At 49.4% G+C, this 26123-nt stretch overlaps 1 protein-coding gene across 1 annotated transcript; it reads right to left on the bottom strand.

The window, feature by feature from the left end:
* Positions 1-1751: 1751 nt before the first annotated feature.
* On the bottom strand, positions 1752-20658 carry Vps26c (VPS26 endosomal protein sorting factor C). Its single transcript, XM_057765858.1, has 8 exons — positions 20211-20658; positions 15125-15268; positions 13698-13847; positions 9598-9678; positions 8271-8345; positions 5050-5200; positions 3790-3942; positions 1752-1891 (listed from the first exon to the last, which is right to left on the bottom strand). Exons 1-8 carry the CDS (start codon positions 20265-20267, stop codon positions 1809-1811), a joined length of 894 nt encoding a protein of 297 aa, XP_057621841.1. The 5' UTR covers positions 20268-20658; the 3' UTR covers positions 1752-1808.
* Between the last annotated feature and the right edge of the window lie 5465 nt (positions 20659-26123).

Here is a 26123-nt window from a genome sequence, read left to right as displayed (position 1 = left end):
AAAGTGGAAGGAAGTGGCCGGCCTGAGGCCTACAGCTGAACTGCTCGTGACCAAATGCAATCCCAAGAGGGAGCAGGGCAGCTGGTACCAAGTCAGGAATAATTACTGCGGAGCATGCTCAGCCTATTTCTAAAAGCTTACTAAATAATTACGTAACAATATGCACTCCACAACGCTTTAAAAATCGTTTAGCATCTTTATTCGTTAAGAAATTATGTCATTGAAGATGACTCTTTGCAAACTAACCAGAAGGCACGGCCTCCATTTCTGGTTGATTGTTTATATATGTCCAGGATAGGTAAGTATTATGATGTAAGCATAAAAAAATGATAAATCAAAAATACATTGTCTGGGAACCCACTGTCAGGGGACTGGGCTAAGTCTCCTCAGTTCCCCATCAGTTGTCACAGTACAGTGGCCGTGCAGGAGGCTGTCGCTCGGGCCTGCTTTCCTAGGCCTGCGCCCCGGAAGCTGTGAAGGCAGGACAGCCGTGTGAGGAGGCCCACAGAGCAGCAGGCCTGGAAGAGAAGTATGACGACACATGCTCCATACAGGGGAGTCAGTGAGGCTGCGGGGAAACGGACTTCAGGCCAAAACTCCTGTCTTGGAGCACAGGCCACCATCCTTCCTCAGCATGGCCTCCTGTCTCTCAGAAATTACCTAGTAACGAGCAGCCAGTGTGTGTTCTTCCCGATGCAGACTCTGGGATACGGCAGCAGTAGCTGTGCGCGCCAGTCGGATAGACCATAAAACTCCAGCACCAGGCACTCTTCACAGATTCCCTTGAAAACAAGGACCTATTTGCTGTTTTTCTTAGTTCCCTAAAACCCTGAAGTTCTAGCCCAATGCTATCAAGAACTCGAGGTTTTGAAACAGCTCCATATTTCCAGGTGAAGTCACTGCCATCCTTTGGAGGGTGTCACAAACGCACTCAGTCTTTGAGCCTGCTGGTTGCCAAGCGTTTGCTGTCAGCAGTCTGGGCAAGTTGTCTTCATGGGCTCAGGGGCCAACAAATCTCAAGCTGCAGACACAGCTGCTTTACTGCACCTAAAAGGAAACAGGTGTGTCTGAAGCTGCTGGAAATGCTTGCTGTGATCTTGCAGCATACACAAGGACACCTGCTGCATTCCAGAGGAAAGGGCTGGGCCAGGCACCTGAAGGAAACAGCTTTGAGGCAATGAGGAAAAATCATGAAAATAAAAGCTGCCAGGGGTCTGAGCAGATGACCCGTGTGACGTCCACATGTGAGCAGGTGACTGGAGAGATGCCCACGTGTGAGCAGATGATGGTATAGATGTCCACGTGTGATCAGATGACGGTATAGATGCCCACGTGTGAGCAGATGACGGTATAGATGTCACCCACGTGTGAGCAGATGACGGTATAGATGTCACCCACGTGTGAGCAGATGATGGTATAGATGTCACCCACGTGTGAGCAGATGACGGTATAGATGTCCACGTGTGAGCAGATGACGGTATAGATGTCCACGTGTGAGCAGATGACGGTATAGATGTCGCCCACGTGTGAGCAGATGACGGTATAGATGTCGCCCACGTGTGAGCAGATGACGGTATAGATGTCCACGTGTGAGCAGATGACGGTATAGATGTCACCCACATGTGAGCAGATGACAGTATAGATGTCACCCACGTGTGAACAGATGACGGTATAGATGTCGCCCATGTGTGAGCAGATGATGGTATAGATGTCCACGTGTGAGCAGATGACAAGCAGATGTCCACGTGTGAGCGGATGACTGAGTCGACATCCATATGGCCACCTGGCTGTCCCCTTCCTGAGCTGGACTATGTCCGGCAGAGCTTCAGCGGGAAGTTCTCTGTGATGAGGTGGTCAGCATGAAGAAGGACCACCACGTTAACCTCAAACTCTGCAGGGAAGACAGAGAGGCTCACTCATACTGAGCATGGAAAACAGACTAACAGTGAGGCAATGTGCGGGTTCTGCTTCCACCTCTTCAGAGTGTCCCTGTACTCCCTGTAGGACAGTGAGACCCCTACTGATTGTGACTGCCACCCTAACTTCTCCTACTTAACTCTGTCTTGTCAGCATGTGGTGTAAGCCAAGCAGAGTGGCCCACACCTATAATTCTAGCACTTGAGAAGCTGTTCCAGGAGGAAGGCAGTGAGCATGAGACCAGCCTGAGCTACAGAGTCAGCTCTAGTATGACCTATGCTGCACACAAGACTTGGTGCTTCTCTTGTTGTTTAGCAAAGGAAAACAGCATATGTTAATTCAACTGCTGTTCCTTTGATATCCGCTACGGAGACATTTGCTGTAACACTTGGTCTACATTCCTGCAGACAAGTTTTCCTTCACTGGTTTCTAGTCTTTGTGGGTAAAGATCCCAACACGGAATCAATGTCAAGAGGAAGCATCCCAGACAAAAGTGCCCCTGTGCTTATTGCTGGTATGGGCAAAGAGATCCTGGACCACACTCAGAAACTGAGCTCTGGGCACAATTTTGGGGTACACATACTCATACACAGACCCATATACATATGCATACTTAAAAATAATAAACTTCATTTTAAAAAGCAGGGTCAGTTACCAATGAGCACAGAGGCCACTCCATCTGTGGAAGACGACGGCCAGAGCTGAAAACGTGGCAGCAGTAACCACGCTGGCTTTACGGGTATGCAAAACACCCAAATGCTATGGTTATAGTGTTATGGAAGCTTGTACAAATGTTTCAGAAGCTACTGAGGAAGGCAGGGCACGGCAGGGTCAGGTTCCCTGCAGAAAGGCCCTGAAAGAAGCCACTGTGTGTGGCTCTAAAGATATACCAGAGCTGCAGTGGGAAGCCCCAGAATGCTGGAGAGGCAGGGACTGAGGAACCTGCCAAGGAAAGCTGCAGGCAGAAACAGTTGGCCAAAGATAGCAATTACATCGCTGTGTGCACTAGGACTGGATGGGTGGGGCTACCCGAAGCTCCTGGAGCCCAGGTGCTGCTGCCAAGAGCTAGACCGCTCACAAAAGGTTGAACCCACTAGGTTTTAGTATTGCTTTGCTTCAAGTTTTTTGTTTTATTTTGTTTTTGTATTGGCCCTGTTGTTGCTCCCTTTCTGGATGGGAATATTTGTTCTATGCCTATGTTGAGAGTATTCGATTTATTTTTTGATCTGACAAGGATTCATTCACAGTTGAGTCTCGGAAGAAACTCTGGTCTTTAGACCCGTGTTAAACTTAAGTCATGGGACTTTAAGTTGGAGGAATGCTAAGATGATGTGTCTTGGTGTCGTGCAGTCAAGGACCTGTGTTCATCTTTACTGTCACTGTGACTACATCTGGAATCGTGTGAGGGACACAGTCTAGAGATGTTCAGCTGATGAGGGAAGCCCTGCCTGCCTTGAATATGGGTGGCACCAACCATGGGATGGGGCCTTGGCCTGAATAAAAAGAAAACAATCAAGAACGCAAACCTGATACCAGCATTCATCTCCATCACCTCTGTCGTGTGCTCCATTTGATGAGAGCAGGCAGCCTCCAGTAGTGGCTTTTCTACCACAAAGGACTAAACTCCCAAACTGTGACCCACACCAGCCCACCTCCCTTCACTGTCTCTTGTCAGGTAGTCAGGCACAAACGGCCTGTCTGACAACTGTGAAGGCTTCTTCTATAGAGTATGTGCTCCCTGCTTGGCTCACGTCTGGCTTTGAAAGGGGGCTTTCAGTAGGCTTTAGTGTCCCACATACGCAGCTTCTCACGCAGAGGAGTAACCAAAGGCTGAATGCTGTGGGTCTCGCAGGTCAGGCATGGACTGCTTACCCACTTTGAAGTTAGTGGTCTCCAGTGTCGGGCATGTGAACAGTCTGGGGAAGACCATGTACAGAGGGACAGAAAGGCTTCTACAAATGTCCCCATCAGCGATTTGAATATTCTGAATCTCTGTGGCATCGCGTGCATAGCCTTCTGCACACCCTGGGGAAAGAGGAAAACTCCACAGGGTCAGGATACCATGACACCAGAGCGAACTGGTCAGCAAACCTTTCAGTGCTGGGCAGCATCAGCACATTACCCACAGCCCCAGTTTGTTCTCCAGGGCTAGGCTTCCCTCCCTGCCACTGCTCATTCCCTCAGACATCACCACGACTGGCTCAGGTCTGGGAACCTAATGCCCCAATTAGATTCCAATGATTGTCTGCAAGTGGGGTCTTTGGGTGAGCAGGCCACGAGGGTCATGCGGGTCACTTTGTTACAGACATGATGTGCTGCTCTCCACCATGTTAAGTCCACAGGACAGGACAGCTTAGTGGTTGAGAGCGCTGCCTGCTCTTGTAGAGGACCCAGGTCCTTTTCCCAGTACCTACATCACAGTTCCAACCAAATGATCCTTTATAGCCTCACATGTACCTACACACATCTGTCACAGACACACAAGAGCAGAGGACAGGCATGTGTTCCGCATCTGATGGCTTTATACTATACTATAATATGACAGAGGCCACCGGAGAGCTCCATATTATGACCCTACTCTCCTGAGACAACCCCGTAACCCGTCGTGAGGACAGTCACCCCTCCCCCCAGCTCTCACTCTCAACACCGCTGTACTAGGGACCAAATTCCTAATACACAGCTTTTGGGAAGCACATTCAGAGCAAAAGAGGTATCTCTGTAGCCCAAAGCCATTCTAAGACATTTCTTAAGCACAGGCACATGGCCATCAGTTTAGCAACACGAGGCTGCCATACTCATGGTGTGCTGCTGCGTCCCTTAGGTCACCGGTTTCCACACAGGGTCTAGGATCTTCCTATGCCACTCCCAGGAATCAAGGGAGGCATTTTTCAAGCTGGGTTCCCAATTCCCAGGAACCACTCCACACCTGAACTGGAATCACTGAGAACAGAACTTAGGCAGGTCCATATCAGCGAGCTCCAGAATGAACACAGCTAAGCTTGAGAACATCTGTCTCCAAGAGCAGAGACTTCTGAGGTGAGCCTTGTGTTCTAACTACCCAGCCCTCCACCCTCTCCAGTCCTGCCCGAGGGTGACAGGCCAGGCTCAAACACTGAAGTCTAGAAGCCTTACCACAGGTCTCCACGCGGACCAGCTGGAGCTCGATGCTGCGGATAGCAGCGTCCGAATGCTCCACCACCAGCTCTCCCGTCAGGGGCTGTGTGATGGCGCAGCTGGTGGAGTCTAGGTGGCCTCTGATGAGGAATTTGGGGAGTGAGGCCCTCTACGATAAAAAGAGACAAGAAGACATCAGGAACCGAGGAAAAGAGCTGTTAGTGATCCCGGTTGCTTTGGCACAAATAAAATCTGAAGATTAAGTTGGGTAATTGTTCTAGAAACTGTGGAAACCTGGTGTACAAAACAAGAAGGAATAACAAATAGTGTTATCATCTCTCAGTGGACATCAGACTGACTCCTCAACTATCTATGCACATAAAGGACAGACAGACAGAACTAGCTCTGGAGAACCCACCCCCTGCCTCCTTCACAGGTGACAGGACAGGAGGACAGACAGACAGAACTAGCTCTGGAGAACCCACCCCCTGCCTCCTTCACAGGCAACAGGACAGGACAGACAGACAGACAGACTAGCTCTGGAGAACCCACCCCCTGCCTCCTTCACAGGCAACAGGACAGGACAGACAGATAGACAGACTAGCTCTGGAGAACCCACCCCCTGCCTCCTTCACAGGCAACAGGACAGGACAGACAGACAGACAGACTAGCTCTGGAGAACCCACCCCCTGCCTCCTTCACAGGCGACAGGAGGACAGACAGACAGGACTAGCTCTGGAGAACCCACCCCCTGCCTCCTTTACAGGCGATAGGACAGGAACTGTAAAAAGCCTGAGAAGCTGACAAGGGTGTTTAAGGACAACCACCACCAGGGTGAAAAATAAAGAAAAAGAAAAAAGGAAAGATTTAAGAAGAAAACGAGGTAGTCAGTTTTACAGTGTTCCCAACTAGGCGAGTTTGAAGCCAGTTATTTCAAGGATGCTGAAAGAGCGGTTTTCCCGACGCTTGATGAAAAGCTTTGGGACCTTTCTCTGTAGACAGGAAGCTGGCCAAGGGGACCTGGGCAGTGGCACTGAGAGAAAAGAGTTGGACAATCACTGTAGGCGTCTTTGCCTGTCATGTCCCACTCTCCAGTAGACTCAAGAGAAGCCACAAATTTAAAATCATTACAATTTGTAATTGCTTATGAATATAATTTAAATTTTTCTGGTAGCCACATGCAAAAATTTTAGCAGTATATCCAAAATGTTATTACATCTGCATCTACTCATGAGAACTACGAATAATACAGCTCAGCGAGAAGACTGCTTGCCTGGCAGTGCATGGAGCTCTGGCTCCAATTTCTAGCACCACAAGCCAGGAACGGCAGCACGTGCCTGTCATCCCAGCATTCACATGGAGGCAGGAGGCCACCAGACTGGTTAAGCTCTCAAACACCAGTGATTCTTACCTGACGAACCCTCTAGAAATGTGAGTGAAAGACAAATACGGGGAAAATAAGCCATCTGTTTAGAAAACTCGCTAACAGCGGAGGCTCACACAGCTCCAGGCAGCTTATGACAATGCGACTTCCAGTGCTCTCAAGAGTCTTCCAGACACGTGTGCTCCTCTGCAGTGCTGGTGTAAGATGCACATCCCTGCACTACTCAGCCTCAGCTCCGGCCTGTCCACATTTTCTGTACACTTCTTCTTCTTCGTCCCCCCAAATTCCTTGTTTTTACTTAGAGAAGAAAACCCGCCAGTGATACGTTATAAATAACTACGTGTTCTACAAGGTATTTAAAATAAAGCATGTGCTTGGCGGGGATGGTGCACACCTTTAGTCCCAGCACTCGGGAGGCAGAGGCAGGCGGATCTCTGAGTTTGAGGCCAGCCTGGTCTACAGAGCGAGTTCCAGGACAGGCTCAAAAGCTACAGAGAAACCCTGTCTCAAAACAAAATAAACAAATAGGAATAAAGCACGTTTCTCATTTTCCAATAGTAAGCATAAACGTTTCTGTTATGACAAACAGTGCTCACCTAGAACAGATAGAAGGCCTGAAGAAAGGCCACCTACACACACCTGCCACTCCCCGAACACGCTTGACAGAACCCAGTGCACACTGACACTCAGGAGAATAGTCTCACCAGGGCCAGGGCAGACAATCTTACCAATAAATCTACACCAAAGACCCTCAAGTTTATGAAGAGCATAAAGGCAAGGGAAGAGGGCTCTGCTCCATGTGTGGAGCCTGGGAAAGGAAAGCATGGGGCAAGGGCGCTGTGTCTGCAGCAGAAGGGGACATGGAGGGTCAAAGAAAAGACTTCACATGGGGTAGAGCAGGTAGGGCATGGGACATGATGGTTACTTCCTTCCAGAACCTTCTAAAAGGGCTCCCTATGACACACCTTGCAAAGAATGACATCAGCCATGACTCCAGTGTCCCAAATCTCCCAGACATGCCTTCAGCCCAGTTATGACAATGAGCAAAATGCAGACTTGAGTAAAGAGCTGCAGAGGACACCAGTACAGCTGCAGAGGACACCAGTACAGCTGCAGGGGACACCACCACAGCTGCAGGGGACACCACCACAGCTGCAGGGGACACCACCACAGCTGCAGGGGACACCACCACAGCTGCAGAGGACACTACTAGCTGTGAGATAGAGCCATTTATTAAAAGTCAAAAAGCGGGAACTTTTCTGGTAGTGGTGCAAAGTGCTAACCCAAGGAGGCTGGCCACAGTAACCACTGCCTGGAACAGATGACCCAGCAGGTTTGCTGGGAGCTACTACCAAGATCCAAGCATCCTTTGTTCTCATGCTGGTCCGTGTCCTTGCTGTCCACTCCCACCAACAGTTCTGTCTGACTGAACGCCACTGAGAGACTGCAAAGCCTCCGGAGGGGATGAGAGGCCAGGGCCCCCTGCAGGCTCCGCACACCAAGGGAAATGGGGAAGGAGTATGGCACTCGGTGCACAGGCAGAAGGAGACCATCCAGGTGCAGTGATGCACGCCTGCAATCTGAGATGGTCAGCCTGTGCGATACAGTGAGACGTCACCCTTCCATGAACACGACATCAGAAGCATGGAGAAGTCTAGAAAAGTGCTGTCCTTTTTCTGAGTAATTATTGAGTTCAATATGAAACCAGTCTGAGAACACCCCTTGGGTACAAACAGCATCAGAAGCCTGTCACCAAGACCTCCATTCTCAACTAAAGAACAACTGAGCAGTTAACGTCACTGGGTCAAGCTACCAGGAAAGTCATGACACACAAGTAGGAGTAAGGAAGGAGTACCTCTTTGACGTTCTGCAGGGTTTCCGGGGTGATGGTGAAGTCAACGGGACTTGGGGTCAGCTTCCCCTTCTGAGGCTGAAATGAGGTAAAACCACAGTCAGAGGGCGAGGACCCATGGCTGGAGAGAGCAGCTCTTCCTTCTGACTCAAATGAAGGGCAGCACAGGAGACTAACTGGAGGGATTTGACTCCAGACACACCCAGGTCCACCCACCCAGGACCGCTCATCTGTGCCGCCAGGGCCAGGAGTCTACTGGAGGTCAGATCCCGGGGACAGAACGGTAAAGCTGGCAGACAGGAACTGCTGCCACCTCACACTGAGGAAAGCAGGGTACACGGAGCTCAAGGACTTGCTCATTATGTGCAGAGCTGAACCAGACTGGCCTGTGCTGTCTACCTAGGAGCATTCCAGAATCCATTCACAGGGTCAGGCTACATGGAAGCCTGCCTGGCACCGCACCCAGAACCCCTTGGACACTCCAGTCTGATGGAGGGGCAGCAGGATGGTGAGGAGACAAACTGGCCGCTGGCCAGGGCTGAGAGTGCTGCTCCCAGGGGACACAGGCCAGCATGTGGCTGCCTCTGTGAGGCCCGAGAGACTGTGCTGGGGATGCACCCATCGCCATGTGTCACACATGTATTGTTACTGCTGATTCCGTGTGATCATGGGGGGCAGTGGTCCTCAACCTCCTAATGCTGCACCCTTTAATACAATTCTTCATGTTCTGGTTATCCCCAACCATAAAGTTATTTTCATTGCTACTTCATAACTAATATTGTTACTATTATGAACTGTAATATAGATATGTGTATTTTCCGACATTCTTAGGTGACCCTCTAAAGAGGTCATGACCCACAACAAACTGTGAACCACTGATGTAGGCTATGGGGACTTGTTATGAACTACCTCAAGTGGCTGCAGCAGTGGTGGTAAGGGACCAGCTACCCAAGATGGCATGGAAAGGCATTAAAAAAACTTGTTACTGCAGAATATAGGCCAAACGTGTGGTCATCAGAAAGAGTTGGGCCTGCACAGTCCCTGTGTTCTCACGGGGCGCAGCACGACAGCAACTTGTCTCAGTCACTGCAACTGAGGGCCAAGGTGGACATCTCCTTTGCAGGACAAACAGTATGCCTACTGCGTGATGTAGAGTGGCATTTCCTAAGGGGGGCTGCAGACCCAGAAGATGGGCATTACTGGGCTACAGAAACAGTGCCCATGCTGGGGCTTACGTCACTGTTGTGCCCCGGCAGACCCAGCTTACTGGCTTGTGAACCGGAGCCAGCCCAGCTCACAGAAGAGCCTGGGATCCCGGGGTGAGGCTTACAGCAGAGTGAACGATGAATTCACAGGTCTTGGTCAGGTCCTTGGCCAACAGGGACCGCCGCATGTCACAGCGCAGTGTGTACTAGAGGAGAAGCAGGAGAGAAACACCAGCTCAGTAGATACAACACATAGAGTGACAGTCAACCTCTCTTAAGGACATGGGGACAGTGGATGTGTTTCACACAGTTGATATCCAAAGTAAGGGCATATCTAAGGAAAGCACGCGCAGCCGCTCCCCAGGCAGACAGCAGAGCTCCGGGGCTGGAAGGCTCCACTGCGGCTGGCTAGCCCCCTCCCGTGTGAGCCCAGACGAACCACAGCCCGTGGACACGGAGGCTGACCTGTGATGGGGTCCAGGAGCCGTCGGGCACCTCCCCCACCAAGTACCCCATTGTATACTAGGTGTGGGCACCAGAGCTAAGTTCAGCACGCTGTCCTGAGGAGTTTCTCACTTACCAACAAGAAGCCATGGATGGCAGCATGAAAATAACACAAAAACAAACCGAACTCCAGGAAATCCTAAGAACTATTTCTATGTATTTAACCAAGAAATAAAGGTGGTATTTTTAAAAGTTAAAAACACAGAGACACAGAGAAGAGAGAGAACTGTGGTTAAGCTCCATGTCCTCAGCCATCCTCCCAGCCCTGTCCATCACTCTCCAGATGGGTAGGAGAGAGGCGCGCAGAAGACACTGGCTTTGCCTTGGCTTGTCCATTTTGTGGAGGGTGTGGTGGTTTTTCTGAGCTCGTCACTGCTAGAGTTCCTGTTGTGAGCATCCTGTCCTCCTCAGGAACTGGTCTCTAAGCTTACTTGGTTGTGGCACAGGAACTGTGATCATAAATCCCTGGCCATGAGCTGAGGCAGCTCAGAAACCACCCTAGTGCTAGACATTAGGAAAAAACTTCAGGGAGTCAGGGTGTGGCCAACTCACACTTGCTTAATGTGTGCAGAGCTCTGTTAGACAGTCTGGAAGTGAGTTCAAGGTCAGCCTGGTCTACAGAGCAAGTTCCAGGACTGGCTCTATAGCTACTGGGAAACCCTGTCTCCAAACCAACCCCCTCCAAAAAAGTACACAGCCCTAGGTTCCATTCTCAGCATCATAAATTAGACCTCAGACCCTCATAAAACTCCTGTTTAACCAACTTACCTGTTCTGTTGCTCTAATCACATAGGAAAAACTTTTGAATTATGTCAAAAATTATTTTCATATCTAGAATAGCTAAGATTCTTATAAGACACTCCAGTCTTACAAACAACCTTTCTACATGAGATAGGTTCCTGTATATCTGAGGTACTACAAGGGAGAAAAAGCACTTTTATAAGAATCATCTCTTACATGCAAGGATCTAAAAATTTATTTATTATGTGTATGTGTGGTATGTATATTCTCTAGTGAGAATGCAATCTGTTCTCCCCAAACCAGACAAGCTTACAGAGGACTGATGTGTGTGCGTGCATGTGCGCACACACACATCACTTATAAATCAATGAATCATGTGATCTGCTGGGGGGGCAGCAAGGTGAAACAAAAAGGGTAATTTCTATGTTATGCTCAAGAAGGGGTCAAGGCCTCCCTCACCTACTGTCTCAATTAACTTACAGTACTGATATACAAGCTGTTACAAGGGGGATAGAGAGATGGCTCAGTGGTTAAAAGCACTTGCTAGTCCTGTAGAGGACCTGGATTTGATCCCAGTGTCCACACAGTGGCTTAAAACCATCCCTATTAACTCCAGTTCCAGGGGATCTGAAACCCTCCTCTGGCCGGCACGGTCACTGCTGCATATGGAGCATAGACACACATGCAGGGAAACACCCACACATGAAAGAAACGTTTTAAGAGTTGTTACTAGTGCATGCCCCAGCACTCCAGAGAGCGCAAGTGGAGCACTGTGAGCTCCAGGACAGCAGGGCAATTACATAGAGAAACCCTGTCTCGACAGACAAACCGAACGAAGACCATAAGGCAGCCATCAACTCCTGTGTTCAGCACTCCGCAGAACGCACTGTGCGACATTCCGTGTGACAGGACTGTGCCCAGCTCTTCCCGTCATTCTCTCACTAACCCAGCAGCCAAGTCGGGTAAGCTGCTGGAGGAGGCTCGAGAGAGGTGGGATTTGAACTGACCCCCGCCCACTACAAAACCTACACCAAATCCTTGTGCAATGTGACGGCAGGGCTGCGCTGTAAACCCTGTGTCTTCTGACTCTGTAACTGACTCCCCCAGGTCCTGCGCAATGATCAGGAGGAGCGAGTCCCAGGAGGTCAGAGGGCAGCAGGAGGCCAGGCTTCAGCAACCTTATCAAAGGAGATACAGGGCTGGATTTTTTTTTTAGAGGTTTAAAATGCTGTGTTGTGTATGGGTGTCTATGTGGATATATGCAAGTGATGGGACTTCCCTGGAGTCAGAGTTACAGGTGGCTGTGAACTGCCCGCTCTGAGTGCTAGGACCTGAACTCTTGGCCTCTTCAGGAGCAGTAAGTACTTTTACCTCTGGACCATCTCTCCAATACACAGCCCCCCACACGTACAGTATTTTAACTGTGAAAGGGAGACTAGTGTTTGTTTGTTTGTTTGTTTGTTTGTTTGTTTGTTTTTGAGACAGGATTTCTCTGTGTAGCCCTGGCTGTCCTGAAACTCACTGGTACTGCTCTGAGCTGTAATACAAAATTCTGTCAGTACGGCCACAAGAGAACTCAGTCAGAAGTAACTCGAAAGCCTTGGCAAGTCAGGAGTTTAAAGTAGGTTATGTTTTAAACCCTTTATTTTGTCTTACGATTTTTATATTATGGTGCTACAATACAGCTCAGATTATAAATGAAGAAGTTTCTTATGTCTATAGAGTTTGAGGAAGTATGAGGACTTAACAGCAAAGCTTTTCCCAGGATGTGGTGGCGCATGCCTTTAATCCGAGGCAGGCGGATCTCGGTTTTTAAAATTAGGTATATGTGTGGTATGTGTCTTTGGGCATTTAGGTGCCCATAGAGACCTGAGGCATGAGGATCATCCTGAATTGCAGTCCAGGCAGTCATGAGCAGTACCCAGTCTTAACTGCTGGGACCTCTTTCCAGCGCCATTTTTGTTTTTTAGATTTGTTTTAAGTGTGCATATATATGCATTCGTGTGTGTGTGTGTGTGTGTGTGTTATTGCTTGAAACAGGTGTATAAGAAGGGCTGAGAACATTTTCTTGAGAGAAAGGTAGCTTTTGCAATACAGTACACCATTTTATGTCATTCACCTTGACGGATTTTCAAGCAATTTGTGAAACTCACATTAGAATAAACCCTTAGTTAATTCCCCCAAATATTTTTTTTAATGTGCTAGATTTTAAACAAATGAGTGGCATTTACTAAGTCCAAATGTGATCAACTGAAATTTGATTGACAAATCAAACAATTTCCCAATCTCCTGCCTCTTTGTACATCCTATGACTGCTGGGTTTTCTTACTTAGCAAGGGAGCTGTTGCAAGGCAGACTACACAAAAGTACCTTTCTTTGCAAGGAATGAAGGAAGAGGCTCTGTCTCTGGCTGAGTCATGGCTGGGCTCTGCTCCTGAGACAATAGCAACTGTGAAAGCCATCCCTTACCAACAGAGGTAGACAGGAAGTCATAAATTCACTTCCCCTCATTTACAAGGTTTGCTCAATGAAGAATACAGCCTATGTTGAAGCGCAGCCTTTGGGTATTACACAAAGGGATATTCATAAGAATAAAACAGACAAGTCAACGCTGGTGCCAGAAGGAGACTGAAGCATATCTGCGCCCCTGATGGTGTCAGTGTGGCCTGAGAAAATGCAAAGAAACAAAGGAACTTTAAGGAAGAAGTTATAGCCATGGCTCCTACTCCATACAAGGGTCACAGGGCTCAGGGTATAACTCTGTGTTGCAGCATGTGTGAGGCACCGCACAAACAGTAAGTCATACACGAAATGCAGTTAGCAGGCCAGAATGAGAAATCAGTACAGCATGCACACAAGCAGTCTTGGAATCAAGCCATTATCAGAACCTTGAGTTCTGCTATTTCAGTGAAGGAAGACAGTCAAGCTGGTCTTCAGCAGGAAGATAACGGTGCCTCCGGTATGTGGAGCAGGAACTCACCTGAATGTTGACAAACACGCCGTGGTAAGTCTCATACAGCACCTTGCTGCCCTTGACATGCAGAGGGAACTCAAAGGGAATCTCAGTCTTGCCACTGGGGAGCTTTCCTGGCTTCAGCACGTCTATGGTGCTGTTGAGAATCTGGATCGGCTGTCAACAGAAATCAGCTTCAGCCATCAGCACACTGTGTCTGTCTCCCCCTGTAGTCATGCTATACCAGGGAACCTGAATGCTCCCGAGCTTCCAGTGTGCCGGCTGGACACAAACAGTAAGCTGCTTCTGTTTTTAAGTCTGCGCAACAATGGTTCATTTTTTAAAATATTTCCTTACTACACTTAATTAATTTAGTGTGCGTGAGTGTGTGTGAGGCGCACACACGTACCAGTGTGCACGTGGAAGTCAGAGGACAACTCTGGAGCTCAGTGTGGTCCTTCCACTGTGTGGGTCCTAGTGATCCAATCCAGGTTGTCAGCAGTTGAGCCATCTCACCTGTCCAACACAGCTCATTTCAAACACCGGGCACTATGGTGCTGTACACAGCAGGAGCTGAACCCAGGTGTGCCTGTGTCCTGCTCAAAGGCCTCACTGGACTGTCCTAAGAACGCCATCTACAGAATAAGTAAGCAGGCTAGCACTGATGCTGTGGGGCCAGGCTGGACAACATGTGGCCCAGGGCTGCTCCCAACCCGGCATCTCTCAGCACTGCTCCAGTTCCCACAGCCTCGGCCTCCCCAGGCCTCAGCACTGCAGCTCCCCACACCGAGTCCTCAGAGGGCTCCACAGAGAGGAAAATAGGGTTATCACTCAGGAAGTCGAATTTTTACAATTTCTATTTTATTTCATCTTATTTTAGATAGAGTCTCCATGTATAACCCTCTGCCTCAGCCTCCGGAGGACTGGACCACAAGCATGGACTCCACCTCCCACTGGCTGCATGCTTTCGGAGCTTTGGTTTGCTATCACCCCAAGAGAATCACTAGTGGACCAAAATTAGACAAATGCAAAGGCAGGATACTACTAAACCTAAATAAGCTCATGTTCTTCCTCTACAAGAGCTCAATGGCCTTCAGGGGAAAATCCTAAATTTGGGAAACTTTCTAGAATATAAACTCTACCGCAAACAATAAAATCATGCAAGTGCTCCCTGCTCTGAGTGTGTCTCCCTTCGGTGTGGAGCTCAGCAGGAGCAGTGTACAAGTGTGACCCACAGACACGGACAATGGGCCACGAGCACTTCTGGAGCTCTGCCCTGGGACGACTGAAGTTAGTGGTTTCCTCTGACCCCAGCACAGTCGGGCCGGGCATGTGCAAGCGTCTGCCAGCAGGACAGAGAAACACACACTGCACACTGACTGAGGGCTGTGTGCGGACTGTGAGCCTTGCAGCGTGACCACAGCACACAGCGTCAGCGCTGCGCTGGCTCTTACCTTCACCGAGTTGTAAAAGGCCTCAAACACGCCCACACTTTTGGCACTGAGCTGGAGGTTTACAGTCCCTTCCATGGTCAGAGATACTCCCTGGTGCTGGACAGAGTCCTTGCTGGAGATGACCACCACACCAGACAGCATTTCCTGGGGACAAGAGACAGCCTCCAGTCAGCACAGCACAGCTCCCTGGACAATCCTGCTTAGAGACTCACACACTCTGTGGAGATGTCCCAACCCTGCCCACCCTGCCCAGCAAGTAAACCAACCACCATTAATTTCCCGGGCTGGGTGGGAAATAAGAGTGAGGCTGTGAATGAACTGTACTTTCTAGGAGTTCTCAGCCCCATCAGAGCTGGAGAGATGTCAGTGCTGCACTCCTCCCAGTCTACTAATGTCGGCCTTAGGGCTGCCAGAGAGTTCAGCAGGTAAAGGCACCACACCTGCTGTCAGGAGAGCACCAAATGCACTAGCTATCTTCTGACCTGCACGCACGCGAGTGAAATAGAAGAAACTCGTTCTCCTGATAATAAGCTGAAGCCTAGAGTAATGCCTGGGGTTGAGAAGAAACTACAGAGAAAACAGCACGTGTTAGCAGCACTACTGGAACTGAGGTGATGAGGAGAGCAGGCAGAGGAGCGGCTTCGCTTTGAATTCGTAAGTGATCCACCCTGCTAAAAGGTCAGTCAGTAGTCAAGGGCAAAGACATGATGCTGAGGGACGGCTGTCACAGAGGACTGTCCCGTGTTCAATTGCAGTCACACACGCCCTCCCACTCCTCTATGAACTCCGTCCTCTGAGCTGGCACCAGGACCACCTACAAAGCACTCTGCTATGCTGCAGTGGAAGGCAAGGACAGACCATTAGGACCTGACTCCGCCCGGGGCATTGATGGGGTGCTGAGTGGGGAGGGCCCAGCAAATGGGAAACAGTAGAAAGAGGGGCTGTGGTGGTGACCGCTGAGTGTCAACCTGATAGGAGACAGCTCTGGGCGGCCTGTGCGGACTATGCAGATGAGGTTAACTGAGGCGAGGATCCCACCCTAACTACAGGAAAGAACAACACCGAGACGGGCAGCTGAGCACTCACATCCTCAGCTTCCTGACTGCAGACGCTGCCTGACCAGCTGCCTTGAGCCCCTTCACCATGGATTCCACAGTGGACTGGGAGCCAAAACCAATCCTTGTTTCACCGAGCTGCCTCTGCCAGGGCATTTTATCTCAGCAATATGAGAAGAAACTAACACAGGGCCCAACTGCCAAATGGTCCTGGCTGACTCTCTACACAGCAGGCGCTGCAGGCTGCAGCACTAACAACTGGGTGAAGAATGCAGATTTCAGGCCACACCAGGGCCGAGTGAGCAGCATGGAAGAGAACTCAGAATAGAGCTGGGGCAGGAGGAAGATGGGAAGAACAACCAATGGCTCAGGAGGGAGAAAGTACAAGCAGCCCTGATGTGCAGGGCACACGGCATGCTCAGACCTATCCAGCTGCAGAGCCCAAGTCAAACACCCTGCAGGGACAGGCAGGCGACCCAGTGTCCAGGCCAGCACAGGAGCAGCTGTGGCAAGCACAGGGTCACAAAGACAAGTTTGCTGTAGCCCAACTGTCAGACGGGCTGGGATAATTCTCAACACATCTCTCATGTACTTCATGAGGACTAGGTAATGAATCAGGAAACGAGCCTTCTCAGGAGTATCAGGTGACAAATGAGGAGAGAGGTCCACTGTGCTTCTTCAAAGGTGCAGTGCCCTCCACAAGACCCTGCAGTCCTCCTAGTTCAGAGACGTCCGTTACACACTTACAGCGCTACAGTTCATGTTAGCAATCTAGCAGGACAGCTCTTAGTCGCTGCTGTTATTGTGAAGAGACACCATGGTCAAGGCAGCTTACGAAACCAAGTGTTTAATTGGGAGTTTGCTTAGAGTTCCAGGGGTGAATCCAGGACCATCACAGTGGGGAGCATGGCAGCAGGAGCTAATATCCTGATTCACAACCAACAGAGAGACTGGGCCTGGTGTGGGCTTCAGAACCTCAAACCCCAGTGCTGCTGCCTCCTCCAACAACGACACAGCTCTTAAACTTTCCCAAACAATTCCACCTACTACAGACCAAGTATTCAAATATGTGAGCCAGCGGGGGCCATTCTCATTCAAACAAGCACAATAACGTAGACTATTATGTATTCTTCTTTTTAAAGATTTATTTATCTTGTTTCATGAGTATGGGTGTCTTATCTGAGTGTAAGCCCTTGGAGGTCAGAAGAGGGTATGGGATCCCCTGGAACTGGGATCCTGAGTTGGTTGTGAACCACCATGTAGATGCTGGGAATCAAACCAGGATCCTCTAAAAAGCAGCCTGTGCTTCCATTTTTAAATAGGACTTCCATTCTGCAACTTTTCCTTCTAGATAACTAGCTGTCATGCATAAGACTTCTACTCTAGTTTAAAGACGTTACGTCCATGCCCACGCCACATAAGACAAATGGACGTGCAGTTCTGGGGTCTTCTGGGGGGTGGGTAGGTAACAGTGACCACCCCATGGCACAGACAGACCTTGTCATAGTAACCTGGCTGGGCTCGCAGTGTATCTCCTTTATACTTCACAAGTGTAGTATTCAATGGTATCACTTTCATGAGCACATGTTATCAGATTTAAGAATAAGGCATTCTGAATTCATAAAAACAAATGAATTCTATTTACATTACAAGAAGATTTACTGCAGGCTCCTCCAGTGCCCTGAAGGCATAACATAACTCACAATGTCATGCACATGTCCGTTTCAAGTACCTGTCACTGCACCATACAAAGGCACAAGCGTCACCTTGGGGCTACACAATGCTAGACTCTGCACAGCCTGCTTGCATGTGACCTTAGCCCTCCCTCAGTCCACGGTGGGCGTGGTCTGACAACAGTGCAGTGCTTGGCAACACTGGGGATGCCACTGGTGGAGTACAGCTTTGAGGGTGAGCGAACCATCTTAGCGTCTGAGTCTACCGCAGGGCACATTCATGGTTAGCCTGGAAGTATCACCTCTCAGTTTGAGTAGATCTGTTTCCATCTTACAGATGAGAACGAGACTCAGAGTCCTGGACTTAGAGATAAAAGGGTGGACTCTTGACTGCAATCCCAACACTCCAGATGCTACTACAGGGGACTGTTGCAAGTTCAAAGGCAGCCTCAGCTGCAGTGACAGACAAAGAAACAGGGAAGTACCAAGTCACCAAGCACTACTGAATTTGATCCCCAGGACAGAAAAGAATGGACTCAGTGTCTGTCTGTGTGTGTTATGTATGTACTAACATACACATATAAATAAGTAAACGTTAAAGAAGGAACAGGGAAAAAAGCAAATCAGATATTCTCTCGTCTGTGCTGACACGTCACTGAGAGCCTCCAGCAGAGCGTCTTACGGCTGGAAAGGACAGAGGCTCTGCCGTGAGCAGGTGACCCAAGCACAGGCTATTACGGAACATACGACATACTCCCACAGGAAAGCAAAATGTTCTCCAACTATGGGACTAGACGTCAGGTTTTCACCCGATGGGAAGACTTTTAGGGAGAAGGTGGGTGCCCTGGGAACAAGGCTGCAGAGGCCATATGTCTCGGTATGAAGACCCCAATATTTTCTGTTCAAAGCCAGCCTGGTCCACAGAGACACTTCCAGGGCAGCCAGGGTTACCCAGAGAAACCCTCTCTTGAAAAACAAAACAAACATATAAATAAATAGAAAAATAAAGGGCTGGTTTTTGCTGTATCCAAATTATATCTCTAATGTGTATGTATCTAAATATAAAGTTTATCTCTACAAAATATTAACTGGGGAAAAGTAGAGCCACATAACTTCCAACTGGATTCAGAAGTCTTAGGATTCTGCTACATTTCATTTTGTTTCGTGCACACAGGCAGGTCCATGTGCACAGCCACACTTTATGGCTACACCTTCTGAAGTTACTATGGCAAAGTTCAGCACGTGTGTTTGTGAGTAGACACGTGTGAGTGCAGGTGCAAGTGAAGGCCAGAGGTGTCAGATTCCCTGGGGTGGGAGTTCCAGGTGGTTTTGAGTGGCCTGACATGGGTGCTGGAAACCAGCGTGGATCCCCTCCAAAAGAAAATACCTGCTCTTAACGGCTGACCCTTCTCTCCGGCCCCTTATCGTCTCTGAGACAGGACCTTTTGGATCCCAGGCTGTATGAAACTCAGTATGCAGATGAGGGTGACCACGAGCTTGTGATCCTCCTACCTCTAACTCCTGAATGGTAAGGGTGCAGGCACCCACCACCACGGCTGGCTTTATGCAGCGCCAGGGACTGAACCCTGGGCTTTGTGTATCCTGGCACCTAGGTGGTGGCACAGGCCTTTAATCCCAGCACTCAGAAAGCAAAGGCAGGCGGTTCTCTGTGAGTTCAGGACCAGCATGGTCTACAGAGTGAGTTCCAGGACAGCTAGGGCTGTTACACAGAGAAACTCTGCCTTGAAAACCAAAACCAAACCAAACCAAACCAAACCAAAAAGCCCAAAACAAAACAAAAAGAATATGGCAATGGGTTGACAGTTTCCCTCAGAGGCAGGACAGGCTGTTTCCCTGTTTCCTTCATATTCTGATTAAGTATTTTGGTAGTGATCTAGCATCTTGCCATAGAGTCTAGAGTCCCTTTTATACGGGATGATGGTACCTTGGTGGTGTTTGGGTTTTTAGGGGGAGGGGAATCTTTGAATCTGGCTTTGTGTGGTGAGGGTGGAAGTGGTGTGGGTCACTGGAATCTTTATAACTGTCAGGTCTCCGGTTTTCAGCATCCATTTAAGATGCTCACCGGGATGTCTTCCTTTTCGGCATGCACACTGCATTTGTATGGCCAAACACTGCACACAACTGTATGCAGACGCTAGCGGTGTTTCAATCGCTGGTGTCTCCAGGGCGTAGAACCAGGGCGATTGCATTCTAAAACCACGAAAGTGGGACTGACCAGGGCCTGAAGCACACCTTCTGCAGCCCCGTAAGGAGCGACAGCTCGGGGCTGGACTCCGCCCGCCCGCGGACGCCCCCAGCCCGTCACAGCGCAGGACCGCAGGGCGCCCCTCCACTCACCCCGGCGTGATACACTTTATTCGCTCTCTTGATCTTGATGTCCAGGGAGGTCCCCATCTCCGCTGATCTGCAGAGGCCGCCACTTCCGGCCACTCGTGACCGGGCCGCCACGCCCACTACCCCGCCCCTCTCCCGCTGCTTCCGCAGTGGTGCCACGTGACCACCGCCGGCTCCGCTCCTCACACCTCCCTCTTTCCGGCACAGGGGCGGAAGTTAGCGCGAACAGGGGCAGGAAGCCACACACACACTTCCGGGAAGGCCGCAGGGAGATCCCAGCGTGCCCCGCGGCGGCCGCTTGGCGGCGCTTTCCCGTCAGGCTACGCGCGGAGGGCTGCGCGGTGGAGGTGGGTTTCCGGAAGCGACAGCGGACTGTGTCCCCTGTCGTCGGCTTCCTCCGTCCCTGATGCTCGCTCGCGTCTCCAGGGAGGGACGGTCCGTGCCAGCCGCAGGGGCGTGGCCCCGCACTAGCGGGCCGCCGTTCACTGATTGGCGGAGCGCCGCGGGTACGCCCCCGCAGGCCACGCCCCCGGCGCCGGGCCAAGGTCTCGGGAAACGCCGGGTGACCTCGCTCTGCCGCGGGGGCTTCTGGGTGCTCCCCTAGCTTGGTCCCGGAAGTGGCGCCCGGCGCCTGCGCGAGCGGAAAGGCCGCGTTCCCAGCCGACACGCACCTGCGTGCTTGCCGTGGTTCAGCAATTGCCGCAGTGGACGCCGGAAGTGCAGGGGGACGTTTCCGCCAGCCGCCTTGTTCCTGAATCACGACTTCTGTAAATGTGTAGCCAGTGCTCTCGCAGAAGGCAGGAGGGCAAATCTTAGTGCTTTGCTACCCAAAGTGATGTGGTGCAAAGATGATGTTTAAATTCCTTGATACTGGTTTTCTTCAGGACAGATCGCTTTTAAGATGACAGATTTAGGTTTCGTGCATGCCAGGAGCCTTGCTCTTCAGGCGTTCCGTGGGCTGAAAGTGCCGTGCGGCGGCCGCAGTCGCTTTTGAGGGTTAAAATGAGATGTTCCTGAATATTAAGAGATCCGCTTTCAGCTCCTGTCTGCTCTCAGGACTTTCCCGTGTGTCTTAAAGCCTGACCTAGTGGTTCGGGACCTACAATCACAGTCTAGACTATTGCACACCGAGAAGTGGATCCTGCTCTCCCAGACTCAACCAGCATTTTCAGTTTTTGGGGGAAAAAAATCTCAGTGCAGGGAAAGGAAAAGAAAAGCGTTCCTTTCCATGAGTCCCTGTCTTAGGCTTGTTTGTTAGAGCAGGCAGGCCCGGTTCTTAGACAGTCTTGTTCCTCCAGGGCAGGTGTGCCAGACATCCTTCCTCCTTGAAGGTTACACTCATGGTTAAGAAAGACTGTAAAGACTGCTCCTTCCAAGAACTATCAGTGTTTATCGATTGAGTCGTCCTCTGCAGTGGCTTCCAAACAAGAATCGGAAGTTCACTTTGCCCGAACACCGACTTTTTTTGTTTTTGTTTTTTGAGACAGGGTTTCTCTGATCCTTTTTTTCTTTCTTTCTTTTTTAGTTTTTAGAGACTGGATTTCTCTGTAGCTTTGGAACCTGTCCTGGAACTAGCTTTTGTAGACCAGGCTGGCTCAAACTCACAAGAGATCCACCACCGCCCAGCCAAACACTGTTCTTTTTAAGCATTTCTTATATCTCTTAATCTCACTTAAGATAAAGTCGCCTTTGGCCAGTTTCAGCTCCTAAATATCAAGACTGCATCAGAGTTACAGTGTTGTGGCTCAGATGGGACCCTAGGTCTTTTGCTGGAATAATAAAATGGAAGTTGTGATTCTGGCGTGAAAACGAGGCAAGCACCCTAACAGACCACAGCTGCGATCCTCCGAGTTGATGGAGCCTGGAAACCTTCATAAATAATAGATGGGAAGGCGGGTAGGGCCTTCTCCCCGACAGCTTCATGGGAGAGGATCTGTCTCCAGCTTGTCTTTTCTATCCCTGCACTGCCAGTGTCCAGCAGTACACCCGTGGATTGCCATTCCTGAAAGATGGTTCAGGACCATTTATCTTCCCTGGTGTCTCTTGAGCTCAGCGAGTAAGGGCCACCACACTTGGTGACAGCCAGGATTCCATTCCTGGTACAAGGAGAGAGCTAACGCCCACAAGTTGTCCCTTGACCTCCACATGTGCACACGCTCTCTAAATGAAAGCTTATTTTTCATGTTACCGTCCTCGCCACACAGGAGACTGTCCTGTGACATTTCTGTGCCATCCCTGTTTGATCATCTTGTCTCCCTTGACATGAGAATAGGCTAGCATGGTGATGAGACAGGCTCTCCTGCCAATGGGCACCACTGATGCGTCAGGAAGAGAATCCCCCCCCGCTCTGGGTCACCTCCCAGCACTAGATCACAAGGCTGCAGCCTTCTCACGTTCACTTCTGGGTCTTCCTGTACAGACCAGGGAGAGGGAAGACACAGGAAAAAAGTGGTTGAAGCAGAATTAGATGAACATCTTTTTATTAAGTTCTAGAAGATAATTCCAACTATAGGCATCTTACAGGGACAATATATATAAGTTCCTTTTAAGATTTTTCATTTTCGTTACGGGTGTTCTGCCTACATGCATATCTATGCACCACCTACATGCCTGGTGCTCATGGAGGCCAGAAGAGGGCATCAGATCTGGAATGGAGTTGCAGATGGTTGTGAGGCACCGTGTGGTTCTGGGAATCTCACCTGGGCCCTGTGCGAGAGCAGCAGTGCTCTTACCTGCTGAGCCGGTCTCCAGCCCTTATTTCCTGTTGTCACTGGTGTGGTGAAATGCATGACCAGCGCTACTCAAGGAAGGGGGGGTTATGGTGGTCAGAGTTGGAGGGTAGTGGTCCACAATGCCAGCCAGTGTAACAGACTGTTCCGTCCACACTAAGGGAATCTAGAGCCCGGCCAGGTTGACCATATTAACCATCACACCTGGCAATTCTGGGTCAACAGCAACAGTCCCACTGGGCGTTTTTAACTAGGTTTTCTCCTTTGGGCCCTCTGTAAGGACCGAAGGACAGGCTTCCTGAGCTGCTGGTGATTTAGTCTCAACAGCTCTTAACTATACCGCTCTTCATAGATGAACTGAATTTTCCCCAAGGTCATGCTTCCTTTTCAAAGGCAACCTATGTGTGATGACTAACGGACTTAGAATGTGAGGACTGTTCCTTCTTCCCCACCGGGACAACCCTGAAGCGTTGTTCAGGTCCAGAGCTCCCTCTCCTATCAGGTGCGGCATAACAACTTACTCAGTAGTGTGAATCCATGTGCAGCCAAGTACAAATGGGTGACGTCGGCCCAAGGGCTCTGAGGAAGGAAAATTTCCTGGGGTTCGTAAGAGTCTGCCAGCCACCCCCTCCCCCTGGCTCCGGAGACGACAGAGGCCATGGCTGGTCACTCTGCTTCCTTAGTGCTCCCTGTGTCTGCCAGTCACATATGAGAGCAAGCCGGGGTGCAGTATCTCTCACGTGACGGGCGTTGTCACGTGAGAGAGGCGGGTCTTCCATCAGACTACAAACACCACACAGTAGCATAGCGCGCTAGTTTCTAGGGCTTCCCTGACAAACTGCACAGCTTAAACAACCGAAATACATTCTGTCATAACTACGCAGGCTACAAACTAGAAAAGTTGTCAACAGGGCTAGTTGTCTCTAAGGACTGTTTGTACCAGGCCTTGCCCTTTGGCTGTCTTCCTGCGACTCTACGTGTTTGTTTGTTTGTTTGTTTGTTTGTTTAAATGCATCTTGGTAATCACATGCACCCATCCTGCATACGTCTCTCTACACTTGTCCTCTTTGGAAATACCCTAGCCCTTCCTTCTAAGGCCTACACTAACAACCTATTTTTAGCTAATGATCTCTATGAAGACCTTATTTTCAGATACAATTAACATTCTGAAGTCTAAGATTCAAGTCCTAGGGGTTAGGATTTGAATTTGGCAGAGACACAATTCAACCTAAAATTTGTAGTGATATCCAGGTGGTGGTGGTGCATGCCTTTAATCCCAGCACTCAGAAGGCAGCAACAGGCAGGTTTTTGTGAGTTAGAGGCAGAATGAGTTCCAGAACAGGCTCCAAGGCTACACAGTCTCGAAAAACAAAAATATATGTAGCAATAAAATATTTGTAACAGAAATATGAAGGTAAATGGACTGAGACAGTTGGTAGAGGCCGGGCGGTGGTGGCGCTCGCTTTAATCCCAGCACTCGGGAGGCAGAGGCCGGCAGATCTCTGTGAGTTCGAGGCCAGCCTGGTCTACAAGAGCTAGTTCCAGGACAGGAACCAAAAAAAAAAAAAGAGAGAGAGAGAGAGAGAGAGAGAGACAGTTGGTAGATTTTAACACTACCCAGTTTTCCATATTGGACTAAACGCGAAGGCGTGAGAGCTCTAATGAATAGAGCTCTAAAGAAGTGCAGCAGCCGCGCGACAGCCAAGCCTACTCGGAAAGACAAAAGTGAAAAGTACACATGAACAGCCCTGACCCCCAGCTTCAGCATTTGCACAAACACATACAAACAAAGACGGCGATCATTGTTGAAGGTGGGGTGGGGACTTTCGGACACACTCGATTTCTCAGGGGAGAGAAGGTAAGTCACCACGGCAGGGAACATTTTTAAATGTAAGCCTTAGCATTCTTTGCAGTTTCTTCCCAACTCGCAGATAGACTGTATGATAAACCCTCCAAATATTAAAAAAGCCAGGTCTAGAGGAAGGATATGGAAGGAGAAGAGAGAGAGAGAGAGAGAGAGAGAGATGCCCTGGGGTCACATCTGACCCACCTGGGGATGGAGAGGAGCAGGGCTACAGAAACCGTGACTAGATCTCTGAGCAGAAAGGACCCAAGATTGAAAGAATCAGAAGGGTGAACTGTGGGCTGACTCAGCTAATGTGGGGTTCAGGCCGGAACAAGTCATTCTTGTAGCCTGCCATGGCCCACGCAGTGCTCAACTAGGCTGTGCTCAGATGCCCAACAAGCATGGGTTTATTCCAGGTGGGTAAGTCAGAAGGTAAGGAGATGGGGTGTGAAGGCAGACTTCTAAAACACCAACAGCTGAGTTCCAGCTGGTTGCAAGAATGATTTTTCCCTTAGCAGAAATGGTTCCTGGAATGCCAAACTGTGTTAATTTATAGAGAATGACTGCTTTGTTTCTTTTTTTTTCTTCAACATTTCTGTGTTGTGCTTGTAAATTTTGAAATAGCTACATTTAAAAATCAATAGGCCTTTCTAGTTACAGCAATAAGCAGTCAGGAAATGAAGTGAAGATCGGAGTACATTCTCAACAGCGATCAAAACATAAAATGTTTGCAGCAATTGGAACGTGATTTATGCTAGGACCATATGAATAAGGCCACGATGCTGAGTTAAACCATATCACAGGGAGAGATGTCCAGTGTTCTGAATAAAAAGTCTAAGCATTGTTAAATGTCCAGTTATAGTAAGTTCTAGTTAGTTCCTCTGACCAGCACAGTACGATTTGAATGAGAAAATTCAATGAAACTATTTTAAAATTCCTTCTGGAAAAAATATTTTTAAATGATTTTTTTAAGAGTTGATAAACTGGGTGTGGTGTTACAAGCCTGAAATCCTGGTATTTGGGAAGCCAAGGCAGGCGAACTGTGAATTTGAGGGTAGCCTTTGACTAGATACCAAATGCTATCTCAAAAATTTAAAAGGAGATTCATAAACATCAATAATAATTAGAGTAGGGACTGGAGAGATGGCTCAGCAGTTAAGAGCACTGGCTGCTCTTCCAGAGGCCCCGAGTTCAATTCCCAGCACCCACATGGTGGCTCACAACCATCTATACTGGGATCTGATTCCCTCTTCTGTCATTCAGGCATCCATGCAAATAGAGCATTCATGCACGCAAGGAAGTAAGTGAATAAATGAATAAATAAAACTAGAGTCGGGCATA

The sequence above is a fragment of the Chionomys nivalis genome, chromosome 3 (genome assembly GCF_950005125.1).
Source record: "Chionomys nivalis chromosome 3, mChiNiv1.1, whole genome shotgun sequence".
Lineage (NCBI taxonomy): Eukaryota > Metazoa > Chordata > Mammalia > Rodentia > Cricetidae > Chionomys > Chionomys nivalis.
This window is presented reverse-complemented; position numbering and strand designations above follow the sequence as displayed.